Source organism: Dama dama, chromosome 15 (genome assembly GCF_033118175.1).
Source record: "Dama dama isolate Ldn47 chromosome 15, ASM3311817v1, whole genome shotgun sequence".
NCBI lineage: Eukaryota > Metazoa > Chordata > Mammalia > Artiodactyla > Cervidae > Dama > Dama dama.
In genome coordinates this window covers 29,755,364-29,769,257 of record NC_083695.1, presented here as the reverse complement: position 1 = coordinate 29,769,257, position 13,894 = coordinate 29,755,364, and the positions used below count along the sequence as shown (strand labels likewise).

General features: G+C 50.2%; 1 protein-coding gene across 1 annotated transcript; it reads left to right on the top strand.

Annotated features, from left to right (window-relative positions):
* Positions 1-5,485: 5,485 nt before the first annotated feature.
* Positions 5,486-12,424, top strand: NODAL (nodal growth differentiation factor). Its single transcript, XM_061163014.1, has 3 exons — positions 5,486-5,681; positions 9,964-10,655; positions 12,270-12,424. The coding sequence occupies exons 1-3, from the start codon at positions 5,486-5,488 to the stop codon at positions 12,420-12,422; spliced, it is 1,041 nt and encodes a 346-aa protein (XP_061018997.1). The 3' UTR covers positions 12,423-12,424.
* Positions 12,425-13,894: the final 1,470 nt, after the last annotated feature.

Below are 13,894 nucleotides of genomic sequence, written 5' to 3'. Positions count from 1 at the left end.
AAACTATTGGGTTGGTCGAAAATGTTTGGGTTTTTCCCTAAGATGTAATGGACAAACTCGAACAAACTTTTTGGCTAACTCAATATTTTTTGCAAAATCTTATGAACTTTCAGCATTGGTGATTTAAATGAAAAACCTTTCAGGGCTTCCCTGGTGGTCCAGTGGTTAAGAATCCACCTTGCAATGGAAGGAACACCGGTTCAATCCCTGGGCCGGGAAGATCCCACATGCCTAGAGCAACTAAGCCCATTATGCCACAACTACTGAGGCCCTCACACCTACAGCTTGTGCTCTGCAACAAGAGATGCCACCAGTGAGGAGCCTGCACATTGCAATGAAGAGTAGCCCCCGCTTGCCACAACTAGAGAAAGCCCACATGTAGCGATGAAGATCCACCACAGCCAAAAACTAAATAAAAACCTTTCAAAACACTGTTATGAGCAGGCAAAACACAGCAAATCAGCCAAGGTGGTTTGGTGGCAGGTTTTCAAGCTCCATCTACTGAGGCCAGGCCCTTGGCTGAGCAGAATACAGAGCCAGCTGACAGCAGGTTCCTGGTGGAAAACTCCTAGGGGCTCCAGGGACCAGAGCCTAAAGGGGGAAGGAGACCACGTAGGAGAGGAGACCCTTGAGCTGGATTCTCTGGGATAACTAGGTGTAGCTTGTGTGAAGGAAGAGGAGGCAGAAGCATCCTGGGCAGAGGAAGAACCGCTTTGAACTTAGGGGAAGGGTAGGCATTTCCATGGGGCCAGGGTGCACTTGGGGTACAAGGGAATTGTAGCAGAGAGCTGAGGTCTTCAGATCACAGAGAGACAGCCAAGTGTGCCCACAGAGGCACCTAGACAGTCCCTCCAAGACCAGCAGTGTGGGGTCCAGAAAGTACTGGAGACAAGTACTAGAGGTGGACGCCAGACACCTGTGCTTACTCCCACCTCCACATCTGCAGGACTCCATCCATTCATTTAAGCTGAGGATCACAGCAAGCAACAGTCAATTCGGAACCAGGAACCGGAGCTTCAGAGAGTCAGGAGTCATCCTGCTCACAGAAGCTCACAGTCTGGTGGCAGCTATTCACGAGAGCTTGGACAACTGCTCCATGAAGTTAGAAGAGGACTCTGCCAAAACCTGGGGAGCTAGTGACAGGTTTGTAGATGAGGTGACAATGTTTAAGCCCTGTCTTGATAGGTGAGAAGGAGTTTATCAGCGATAACAGTGGAAACAGCAGGAGGTTGCATGGAGAAGGAACACATGAAAGGCAGAGTTGTGATTTGGGAACCTGTTTCGGGAATCTGGACCTCCTTCAATCATATGACAAATCCTTACTGATTTCTGTGTACCAGGGACTGCGCCTGGCATGGGAGGTGCATCATAAAGCAGACACCCTCCACCTTCAAAATGATGATGCTATTTAATTCCTATGTACTTCAGTTTCCCCACCTCTGAAATACCTTATATGCCTTAGAGCTTCAGGGAGGGGTGACTAGGATTACATGGGCTTCTATAGGCTACATATATGCCAAGACAGTCAGGGTCACACTGACATATAGGAAATGCTCATTAAATATGTGCAGAGGGACTCCCCTGGTGGCGCAGTGAATAAGAATCTGCCTTCTAGTGCAGGGGACATGGGTTCAATCTCTAGTCTAGGAAGATCCCACATGCTGCAGAACCACTAAGCCCATGTGCCACAACTACTGAAGCCAGCACCCTAGAGCCCGTGCTCTGCAACAAGAGTAGTCCCTACTCACGGCAACTAGAGAAAGCCCACGTGCGGCAATGAAGACCCAGCACAGCCAAAAATAAATAAATAGGGGGAAAATATGTGCAGACTGAAATGTCTTCCTGTCTTGACTTCCTGAGAACCTAACACCTGCAGTTATCTTGCTGAGACTCCTAGATAAGTAGGTTTGTTCAATGAATGAATAAACAAATAACCAATCTGCCACTTTACACACATTTACTGCTGACAGCATTCCTGTCAAGTAAATACTATTCTTTGTTTCCATTTTACAGCTGACAAGCAAAATCTTCAAGATGGTAACTGATCTAATATGTCCAAGATTTTGCCTCCTGGCGGCCTGACCTCAAAGCTCCAGCACTTAACCCAGCACACTGTTGCTCACAGGGAGGAAGGGTCCAGAAGGTCCGATGGAAAGCATTTGAGAACTTCGAGGGTCTTGGCTCCTCACCCTCCAGCTAGCTGGGCTGACCCTCAAAGGTTATCTCCCAGGTCAGGTGATCTGCCGGTCAGTTCGTCTGGGGCAGGGGAAGCAAGAAGGTGTCATTCCCCTCCTGGGAAGAAGGCACTTCTGGTCCTTCTTGCAGGAAACAGGTTCTGGATGAACAAATACCTCTTACAAATGAGAATGACTGTTAACCTCTGTCCTGAAGAGTGCCCCAGCTGGAAAAATCCAGTGATGAACGGGCTTTGACAGAATCCCTCTTGCAGGTCCCCACACGGCTTTGGGCCAATACACATCAGAAATGAGCTCTGTCTGCAGCTCCCAGACTCTAGAAAAAACAAAACTTTGAGAGGCTTTCTTTCTTCTTAAGTCTTAGTACAAGGCCCAAGGAGGGCATGGCAACCCATTCCAGTATTCTTGCCTGGAGAATCCCCATGGACAGAGGAGCCTGGCAGGTTACAGTTCATGATGTCGCAAAGAGTCAGACAAGACTGAAGTGACTGAGCGCTCACACACACACACACACACACACAAGCCCATGTCCACCTTGTCATCTTTGGGAAAGCCAGAGGGCTAAAAGCATGGGTTTGGGTAACCAGCAGAGCTGCCCTTCACAGACTGGCTGTTCTGTTTTCATCTGTAAACGTGTGGCCTTGAGCAAGTCACCTGGTTCCCTCTGAGCCTCCATTTTCTCATTTCTGAAGTGAGGATGAGAATAAAATCAATGCAGTATTTGTCAGGATGCCTTCTGTATTTGGTGCTCAGTAAGTGTTAGCTATTATTATTATCATTTATTTTAACTGAAATATTTACTGAGCACCTACTAGGTATCACATAGTATGAGGGGACACGGAATGAATAAAGCTTAATTTCTTGCTCCTGGTCCAGTATGGGAAAGAGATCATCTGTTTTGTTCTTTCCCAGTCCTGGTGCTGAATGCCCCTGTTGAAACAGGGGCCACCTGGATTCTAGGACACGTGGGGTTTGAGGCAGGCTGACCATTATACCTCTGTGTAACCACAATCTCTCTCTTTTTTTCTCCAGCCATGCGGGATCTTAGTTCCCTGACCAGGGATAGAACCTGTGCCCTCTGCACCAGAAAGTCCCTTATTGCTTTTTATGTATTCATCACTTGGGTGAGGGCATCTTTTGCTTCTGGGGACAGGTCTGATGCAGAGGAACAGGGCAGACAATCCCCATCCTGCAAGCCCCCAGGCTGGGGAAGTTGAATGACAACCACAGAGCACCCATAATAATATCTGTATGCTTAAGGCTTTACAAAAACAAGGGCTTGCAAAGGATTTTACCATTTGCTTTATTGAATCTGCATGGAAGGAGGTATCTCCAGTCATAGTTTATAGATGAGGAAACTGATTGCAGAGAGGTCAGTTCCAAACTGCAACAAGATCTTAGACTCATCCAGGTTCTCAAAGTTGTCTGGGAAGAATCAAGGGGGTGTTTGTTAAATATGTAGATTACCAAGGTCTCTCTCCAAGTTCTAATTCTGAAGGCCTAGCTGGGACTCAGGAATCGGTAGTTTACACACACCCCAGGTGATACTTATCTTTAGGAAAGTCTGGGCACAGTGCCATTCACTGATTAATTTACTCAGCTAAGATTCTTTAAAATCTCAAATATGACATCATGATGAGATCATGATGAACAAGACATTCTCTAGCTTTGAAAGGAACTAACAGGCATCTGGTTAAGAAGATTGTCCTGGTCCCAAAGTCAGCAAGGGTCTACAACCCATGTCTCTCCTAGGTGAGACCCTTTCCTGCTGGCTAGGCCGGCTTCCACCAGACTTGGGTTTAGAACTCCTAGCTGAGCCTGCTGAGCCTCCTTCCACTGTCTCATACCTGCTCAGGGCAGAGCCTGTGGCTCTTTGGAACTGAAGGCATCTTGTGAAAGAAGCCCACGTGTACCTGGCATGTGCTTAGTTGCTCAGTCATGTCCAACTCTTTGCAACCCCAGGGAGCCCCGCAGGCTCCTCTGTCCATGGTGATTCTCTAGGCAAGAACAGTGGAGTGGGTCACCATGCCCTCCTCCAGGGGATTTTCCCAACCCAGGGATCGAACCCAGGTCTCCCGCATTGCAGGCGGATCCTTATGGTCTGAGTCAGCAGGGAAGCTCACGTGTAGTTTCAGTAACGCACATCAGGGCTAGGAAAAGACCAGCGGCCCAGGGCAGATGGGGGAGGGGAGGGCGGGGAAGGCTTCCGGTGTGGAGAACAGCTGGGTGCAGAGATTTACATTTCTTTACAGGGAATTCCAGCTGAACAGACGCCAGACAAGGACTACTCTAGTGTAGAGGAAAGCAGGGCCCAGAGAGAAAAAAGTGAGGGTCCCTGAGCTGAAATCGAGGTCTCTGGGGTAACTGAGTCCCCAGGGGAGGCAGGGACTGCAGGACATTGACAACACAGGCAACACCTTTTTCCTGAAATCCCTGGGGTCAAGTGCATCTGTGAAGGAAGATCCTGATGCCATCACAGACACTCCCCTAGAGTGGGCCAGGATCACCCTGTTAGCTGTGCCCCATGCTCCAGCTTCCGAACACTTTCTTTTCCAATGGAGAATTCCGTCCTTCATCCTGGTCACTCCTGCCCTCTGTCTTCTCCAGGAGGGAGCTTCAGTATTTGAAGCAGGTCCCCATAGACTTCCATTGGCACTCATCCTTTTTTGTTCCAGCAATTCCCAGTACCCAGTACCTTTTCAGAGGCTAACTCTCCAGACAGGCCCTGCCAGATAAGGCCAGGGGTGCTCCCAGAGGCCATCTGGATGTATCCTGGAAGCCTGCGCAGGGCCAGGGGAGCTGAAGCCTCCTGGGCCAGTGTGGGGCCGCACCCTGCCTGAGAGCCGCTGGTATCCACAGCTTCCTTTCTCCACCTGCTCCTGATTGAGCTAGATGTCTATCTGGAACCTGGAAGAAGAGGAAAGGGCAGGGATCCCAGGTGGGGCAGAGTAAGGAAGCCATAATTCTGACCTGGGAGTGTGGACAAGCCGGCCGTATCTGGGAAACAAAGCCGAGAGTAGCCCCGTGCCAGGGCGCCCAGCCTAGGCAAACTAGACGGTCCAACAGCTCCTACAGTTTTGGAGTCTCCTCCCTACCAGGCTCAGGTCTCACCCGCCCTCAGCAGGTGGTCCCTGCGGGGGGCCACCCCGGGTGACGGTGTGGGGGCGGGGTGGGGTAGGGGTGTTATACGATCTCAAAGCTTCCCCCCAGGGAGGAAGGGCAGGGGCGGGGCGGCCGAAGGCCCAGGATATAAGGGGCGGAGGCTGCCTTTGGGGACCAGCCAGCCCACCATGCACGCCCACCGTCTGTGGTTGTTCCTCTTGCACGCCAGGTGGGCTCTCCTCCAGGCGGGCGCCGCGATGGTGGCCCCGGTGCCCCTTCGACCGTGGGGACAGCCCTCGTCGCCATCCCCCCTCGCTTATATGCTGAGCCTATACCGCGAACCCCGGCCCCGGGCGGACATCATCCGTAGCCTGCAGGCGCAAGGTAGGCAGCCCCGCCCCGCCCTGCTTCCTTCGACACCCGGGGCGCCTCGGGCGCTCCCTCCCCCAGACTCCCGGGGGGCGCTTGAGCAGCGGGGGCTGCGGCTCGGTGCGGGGGACTTGCCATTTGAGGACGTACCCGCACGCCTGAAGGGCACGTCCAGGGGCTGGGCTTGAGGGTCTCTCAGCGTCCAAGTTGTCTCGAGGCACAGGGTTGGCGGTATCCGGGGTGTGTCCCGGACCGGGAGCTCAGCGTTCCGGTCTTGTTTGGGGCGGGTGGAGTGCGGACTATAGGGTGGGAACCTGATTGTGCCACTTCGTATCTGTGCGGGCTTCAACTACTGTAATCTCCGGGCACCTCAGCTTGCACATCTGTAGAACAGGGATGGGGCTTCCCAGGTGGCTCAGAGATAAATAATCCGCCTGCCAAGGCAGGAGACTTCCTTGGGTGGGGAAGATCCCCTGGAGGAGGAAATGGCAACCCTCTCCAGTATCCTTGCTTGGGAAATCCCATGGACAGAGGAGTCTGACAGGTCGCAAAAGCGTTGAACACCACTGAGGGGATTAGCAACAACACAGAATAGGAATAATAGTGCCTCCTTTGTAGGACTGGCGAGGGCTACTGACAATGCACATGAAATGCTTAACACATAGTCAGGAACAGTAACATATCGTCCTGATTATTGCTACAATTATTTTGTTGAATTTTTTTTTTCTTTTCACTAGTAAAGGTGAATGCCATGGAGAGTTTCTCAGGCTGAGACCGAGCTTGGAAACAGGGTGTCAAGCATGAACATCAGGGATTAGGTTTCAGAAGTTAGGGATTAGAGATGAGGTGCCCCGAAATCGAGAATCGAGGCACGCTTGGTAGGTGTCAGTATCCCAGGTGACGCAGGGCTCAGGGCCTAGATTTGGAGGGATTGAGTCACTCCCACGGTGCTTCGGGACTATGGCCGTCGGGGATGGGGCAGCGTGCCTTCTGCGCACTGGATGCAGGTCGATGTTGAGAAGGGGGAGCCCTTCCCGCGGGGCTCTCTACCCTGGGCAATCCACATCCTAGCGCGGGGGGTGGCCCCTGCCTCCCTGCACCTCGCTCTGACTGCTGGGGCCAGACGGCCCTCCCCAGAATTCCGGCGAAATCCACATCCGATAATCTGATTTGACGGCCACCCGCCGGCCCCCTGTGATCCGAGGATGGGGGCTCCTAGTTCGCTGGCCTGCCGCGTCTGGGGTCAGACGGCCAGTGACCCTGTCTAGAAGGGTCGTCTGGGGACCAGCCAGACTGGGGACACCCCGGGGGTGGAGCAGTTTTAAAATTACTGGCGTGTTCCGCCCCGCCAGAAAGGTGGGGGTGGGGTGGGGGTGGGGTTGGTGGCCGCAGAGTAAGAGGTGCACTTTTCCCTTTCTCTCCCTCCTTCCAGAGTTCCAGATTTGTAGTAACGTGACAGTCTGGGAGTCTAGAAAACTAGATTCTGGTCCCACAAACCCTGCTTCCCCATTTACCCCTGTGTCACTGGCGTATCAGTTGACTTTTCTAGTTTAGTCTTTTGTAGAAATAAAGGGCCTGGCTTTCTTTCTACCTCATTTGTGTGAGTGTGGTGTAAAATACATAAAAAGGGTAAAATCACAAATTTTGTTATGTGTACAGTGACCTTAAGTATATACACACTGTTGTGAATTGGTTTGTTTTTCAAAAGCAGCAAGAGCCTGCCTGGAGGGAGCCTGATGGAAAGGGATGTCCCACACTGTCTCCTTTCCATCTTGGGTTTATTTGTAAGCTGCACAGGATAAGGGGAAATGGGTGTTGGAGTCTAACTAAATTAGGTCTTTCACTGTTTAACCATCTTCACCTTGGACCTTAATTTCTTCATCTGAAAAACGGTGATAATGGTGGGGAGGATTTAAGGAGACAATGCTTGTAAAATACTTGGCATGAGGGAAGCAGTTAATAGTAATTGGCCTCACAATTTATAATAATGTAGGGTGGGAACCCGGTGTCACACCCACCCTCTTTTTCTACAGAGCCCCTAAGTCTAACTCAAAACCCAAGGTTATGAACCCAACCACTCCTTTCTTTAGAATTGGAAATGGGTCAAGATTTCCAATTCCAAGAAATTGGAGCCCATGTGGCCAAGTCTGCATTCAATTTCAGGGTGTCCATGAACCCCTTCTTTATAATCACCCTCCAATCACATTTATTGTGTAAGTAGGAAATACAGTTTGTTCTGGGGACAGCATTCTTAGCTTTTATCAGCCATTGGTGATCCTCAAAGATTAGACACCCTATTCTTCTAAGATGAACCAAAGCTAGATCTAAGAGAACCTGCTAGCATTGTGTCCTGGGGAGCCCTTGGCTGCAGGGTAGGGTTGTGGGGTTGCAGACACTTCCAGCAGGAAGGAGTATGCTCCTCCCCACCCGTGCATCTGCACTACCATCCCAGCAACAGATGATTTTTTTCCTCTGCCCTGGCCCCTCACTGCCTGGACATCTTCATTTCTAACTTGGACCTGAGTAATGAGACAGTTGATGATGGCCATTTATTGCACTTTGGTGGTTGCACTGGGCAGAGCACTTTACACACATTATCTCAGTAAATCTCAACACTCCTGTGAGGTGGATACTGTCACCATCTATCTCCCTTTTACCCAGAGGGAAACTGAGGCCCAAAGATTGCAGCCCAGTCTTAAACAGCAAGTGGCAGGATTTAATCCATCATGGAAGACACCAGGCCCCTGCTCTTAAACACTGAGCTGGAATACCTTCCTCTAGAAAGCCATTTGTGGGTACTTGAGATAATAAGTTTTAAGTCCTGGTGTAGGTGGAGTTATAGAGAAGTTGCTACATGTCCCACCTAATCCCCAGGTGGCCAGGTGGTGCTGAGATGGGCAGTGGGTAATGTCAGCCTCCAGCCAGACCTCTGGGGAGTTGCTAGTCAGGGGCTGGTTATTGTCCCCTGCAGGTGCTAATGAGAAGGGAAGTGGAGATTAAATGAAAAAGAACAGCTAGGGATGGGCTGGGAGAAGCTTCAGGAGGCTGAAGCTGGGAATTAACCTCCCTCTAAGACAGGCTGGACTAACCAGAGAAATCCACTTACTGACCAAAGATGTCCTATGAGACAATTAAAAAAAAAAAAAAAGAAACAACTGTTATGTGGCCTGCCCAGAGTGGACCTAAATCAGAGATCACTACCTTCAGGATGGATTCACAAAAGGGTGTCTGTTTTTATATCTAATGAATAACCTTTGCCTTTTATTTAACAATAGACCTTGAAACATCTTCATTTCCCTGGGTCCGCATGTCATGCAGGGAAGGGTAGAACATTACTGTTCCCATTGCAAAGAGGAAACTGGGTTTGAAAGAAGTCAAAGATGACTTTTAGGTGACCTGAAAGATCCACCATGTGTGCTATTCCCAGACATCAGACCAAATTGATCCAGGACCAAAATGAATGGAATGTGCTTCCCCATTCCATTCCTTTTCATTCATTTGGGGTTTCACTATGCTGGGTGTGTGATTGCTGTCTGTCCCAGATGCACAGATGATCTGGAGCAGGAAGGCATGAGTGCCCTGCTAGATAGGAGAGACCACTGGGTGGAAAAGTACAAGATCAGTGCACAGTCAAGCTTAGAGTGTCTTTAGAAATCTATTTGTAAGGTTGCCAAGAACTCTTAGAGTGTCTGCCTCTGTCTTTAGGAATTGGTGGGGGAAAGGGTAGCCAGTCTTTGGCTTCTGTTGCCTGTGCCTTCCTGCAGGTTCCAGTCCTTTCCATGATCTGTGTAGCAACCTCATTGTGCCTGTGAAATAGGCCACCCTTTCCAGTGAGAAGACAAAGTCAGGAAAGCTGACTTGCTCCAGGGTCACAGGGTGGGCGGAAGCCCCGCGTTTCTGTCAGAAGGCTCAAGGTTTGGCCTTAGACTGCATGTGTGAGGGGAGAAAGGAGGAGGCAAACTCATGCAGTTTTTACCAATTGTTCTCTAGAGTGTCTGAAGCGGGAGTGGCAGAACCGTGATTTGGAGATTAGACTTTGCAGTTGGGCTTATTCTTGGCTTTGCGACCTTCCAACAATTGACACCTTGGGCAGGTGATTTAATCTCTCTGAGCCTCAATCTTGCTCATCTTAAAAATGGATTCAATACTATTCCCAGCTCATAGGGTTGGGGTGAGAATTAAGAGAGACAATACATATAACGTAAGAGCTCAATCATGAGCTATGGTGGTTGTTACACCAACTGAGGCTGCAGGAGGCCCCCGCTCACCAGCTTCCTTCTGGTTTCTTCTCACCCAGATATGCAGGTGGATGGGCGGAACTGGACTTTTGCTTTTGACTTCTCCTTCCTGAGCCAAGAAGAGGATCTGGAGTGGGCCGAACTCCGGCTGCAGCTGTCCAGCCTGGTGGCCCTTCCTCCCAACATCCCGCTCTCCATCGAGATTTTCCACCAGCAGAAGCTGGATAAGAACCCACCTGACTGCCTGGAACGTTTTCGGATGGACCTGTTCACTGTCACTCTGTCCCAGGTTACCTTCTCCTCGGGCAGCATGGTCCTAGAGGTGACCAGGCCACTCTCCAAGTGGCTGAAGCACCCAGGGGGACTGAGGGAGAAGATGTCCAGCTTGGCTGGAGAGTGCTGGCGGCGGCCTCCCACCCCACCTGTCACCGACGTGCTCCTCCTGCTCCATTCCAACCTCTCCCCGGAGCAGAGGCGGCTGGGAGGCTCCACCCTGCTGTGGGAAGCGGAGAGCTCCTGGCGGGCCCAGGAAGGACAGCTCTCCCGGGAGAGGGGCACGAGGCACCGCCGGTATCACGTGCAGGACAGAAGCCAACTGTGTCGGAAGGTCAAGTTCCAGGTGGACTTCAACCTGATCGGATGGGGCTCCTGGATCATCTACCCCAAGCAGTACAATGCCTATCGCTGCGAGGGCGAGTGTCCTAACCCCGTGGGGGAAGAGTTCCACCCGACCAACCATGCCTACATCCAGGTGCGCAACCAAGGCCTGGGCAGGGGAGGCAGTAAGCTGTGGGGGTGAAGTGTCCTTTCTTCAACATCAAGAGGACAGGACTCCAGCTTTAAATTGCTGTCAAATTCCCATGTTCTTTCATTCACAGTTATTCGAGCACCTGTAAGGTTCTGTGCTAGGTTTTAAGGACAGAGAGATGATCAGCGACAACATCCTCAGAGAGCCTACGAGGAGTCATGCCCCGTTGGGTGACCTTGAACACCTAGCTTTTCTGGGGCTTTCTCCTTCTTTCATAAAATTACGGGTGGGGTGTGTAGATTGGAGTGTCTCAGCTCCTTCCCCTGCCCTGACCTTCCAGGAAAGGAAGTTTAGGATTTGGCATTTGGGTATAGATAGGTTTGAATCCTACTCACTGGCTATGTGATGTTGATCAAGTCGCTTACTCTGTCTGAGCCTGTTTTCTCGCCTGTAAAATGGGGATAGCAATGCTATATTCTGTATGGCTGTTGTGGGGTCACAGGAGATGATATGTATACCGCATGTTAAGTTAGTAGGTAACAGGTATGATGTTATATGATCATTACTAGAAGACTGTGATTCATTGATGCAATGGGGCCATGGTTATGAGTCCACGTTAGAGATAATACTGTTCCAGCCACTGTACTTTGCTGCCTAAAAACAGGAGCTGACCACCTCTTTTGCAGGAGTAGTAAAGCCGGAGGCTGCCACCAGGTGCCACTAATCAGCCTATATGGTCTAGAAGGTGGTGGAGGGGGAGGAATGGAAGGAAAATGAGATGGAAAAAGCAGGGCAGAGCCTAATATGGTGGTCCTGACCCACTCTTTAAGGTCATACGGGACCAAAGTGTTTTTATTTTACTCTATGAAGCCTAGACTGAGACTCTCTTGGACCTGTAATACATCCTCCATGCCAAGCCTCAGGCAGAGTTCAGAGGCTCTGCGCAGCATGTGAGCTGAGTTCATTCAAGGGAGGCAGTGGTAGGGGCCACAGCCCTAGAGGACCTGTCCTGGGCACAGGCCCTCCCAAGCCTCTCTCAGAGCCCCCTGCAGTCCGCCAGTCTACCTGTAGCAAGATCAGAGGAAACTAGAGACTCAGATAACCGCCAAGCCACCAAATCTTAATGCTGATCTGAAAAGCCACCACTGAACCCGAGACAGGGCCCAGTCCCAGAATGCCAAGAACTTATTACCTTTTCTCCTGTTGACTCTGTTTGCCCTTCTCTGGGCAACAAAGCAACTCCCATGTGAATTTCCACATGACTGTCTTCTGCTTCATATTTCTGGAACTAAACCAGGAGTTTCTTGGAATATTTTTAAAGATGGTATTCATCTAGACTAGAACAATAGGAGAACATATAAGTTAGCTGCTGCTTCACCCAGACACAGCTTTCAGAGTCTTCTGTTTAAAGGCTGTTTTAAAAGAATTATTTTAGCAAAAAAGAAAAAATATTAGAGCTGATGATGTAGTGGCATTCTGATTCCTTTATGAAGAGTTTTCTATTTTTGCACATAGAAACTGATTTTAACTCTGTAACTTCACGCTTTACCTAGAAATGAGACTATGCTGACCTGACCATTGGGATGTGAATTGACCTTCCTCTCCTCCCTTTCACAGAGTCTCCTGAAGCGGTACCAACCCCACAGAGTCCCTTCCACCTGCTGTGCCCCAGTGAAGACCAAGCCCTTGAGTATGCTGTATGTGGACAATGGCAGAGTGCTTCTAGACCATCATAAAGACATGATTGTGGAGGAATGTGGGTGCCTTTGAGGAGCTCCTGCAGGTGTGTTGTATTTGCCTGTATCCTGGAAGGTTGGGAAGCTCCTGGAAGACCTAGCAACCATCTAATCTAATGAGGAGAAACACAGAGGGGGGAAAAGTTGCTCTGTCCTCCAGACCTGAGGAGGGATGGCTGCTGCTGTGTCTATGAAGGCTCTGTGGAGTCCGGGTGAGCACAGAGGAGAGGGAGGAGGAAGCCTGTGCAGCAGCCTTGCTGGGTTTTCTCTCTGCTGAACAGATAGTGACACGTGAAGGCACTAGTGCAAGAGTCCTTTAGCGGATTTTTTTCAACCTCTGAACCCTCAGAAATTGTATGCAAGAGTTGAAGCATATATGCATGTATTTTTGAGGTGGAACAAGTTGTCTGTAACTTTTGTGTATTCTCAAACATAGCCTTTGACATATACCCACCCTCGCCGCCCAAATATTATCACTATGTAAAATTAAAAAGAGTCCATTGGCTCTGGTTGCCTCAGGCTGGGTCAGGGAACCCCTGCAGCTTTCTGGCTGGCCTGTAGCAATCTTGTCCAGAGGCTCTCTGGAGTGGATCTCTGCTAATGAGTTATACAAACAATAAAGCCATTGTATAGTCCTCCTAGGCCAGCTGGTGCCTTTGAAGGGTGAGGCAGGAACTCGTCCAAGAGAACTGGCCACGTTGGACTACAGAAGCTGGAGCCCTGGGATGTTCCCAAGTTAGTCTGCTTTGGCAGGCACAATCCAAGTCTATTAAAGTTGGTGACAGTTCACCTCAGTTTGGTCAGTGCGTGTTATTAATGAGAGCCCTGAGTTTCCTATCCACAGAGGTGAGGACCCTGCCCTGGGTGGCAAAGTCATGAGTTATGGTCGCAGCTTAGCTGCTGAGCAGCTGTGACCTCAGGTGAGTAATTCACTGCTCAGCCTCGTCTTGTGACATGAAAGCAGGTGGATCCTAGTGCGTCCCTATGATTCTACGTTTCCCTTACCAGTTGGCCTCACTGAGCACTGCCAAAACAGGGGCTGTTTTTTCCTTTTGTTGGCAGGGTGAAGGGGCCATTTTATCAGAAATATCAGTCCACAGTAAACCTAGCCTGCTTTCCAAAGAAGCTGATTGACTAATGCTTCAACCTTAGGAGAATGATTCCCATCATGTGGGAATACTTGTTGGGTTCAGAGGTGACTCAGATTTGACTTGGTAAGAGTCAAGGTAGTCATCCTGGTCCAGGCAGGGTTGTCTAGGCTTGAGCCAGGCCTGGGCTTGAGAAACCTCAATGCCCTGATTCAGCAAAAAAATTGATCTGGTTGCTCATTCCCTGAAATGGAAATAGCCCACTCTCCCCACAATTCAGAATCACAATAGGATTCTGCATTGGTCTCTACTTAGAAAACAGTAGAGGTGGGAGTCCTCGCGAGGTCAACTTTTGTCCCATTCTCTTTCCTAAATGAGAACCCAGTGAGGCCTACTGGCCTGGTGCCACAGCTAGGAG

Excerpts from the sequence above, each read along its gene's own strand:
- NODAL (XM_061163014.1), top strand. The coding sequence starts at position 5,486 with ATGCACGCCCACCGTCTGTGGTTGTTCCTCTTGCACGCCAGGTGGGCT. Across the intron at positions 5,682-9,963 it reads CCGTAGCCTGCAGGCGCAAG|ATATGCAGGTGGATGGGCGG; the intron begins GTAGGCAGCCCC and ends CTTCTCACCCAG. Across the intron at positions 10,656-12,269 it reads CCAACCATGCCTACATCCAG|AGTCTCCTGAAGCGGTACCA; the intron begins GTGCGCAACCAA and ends TCCCTTTCACAG.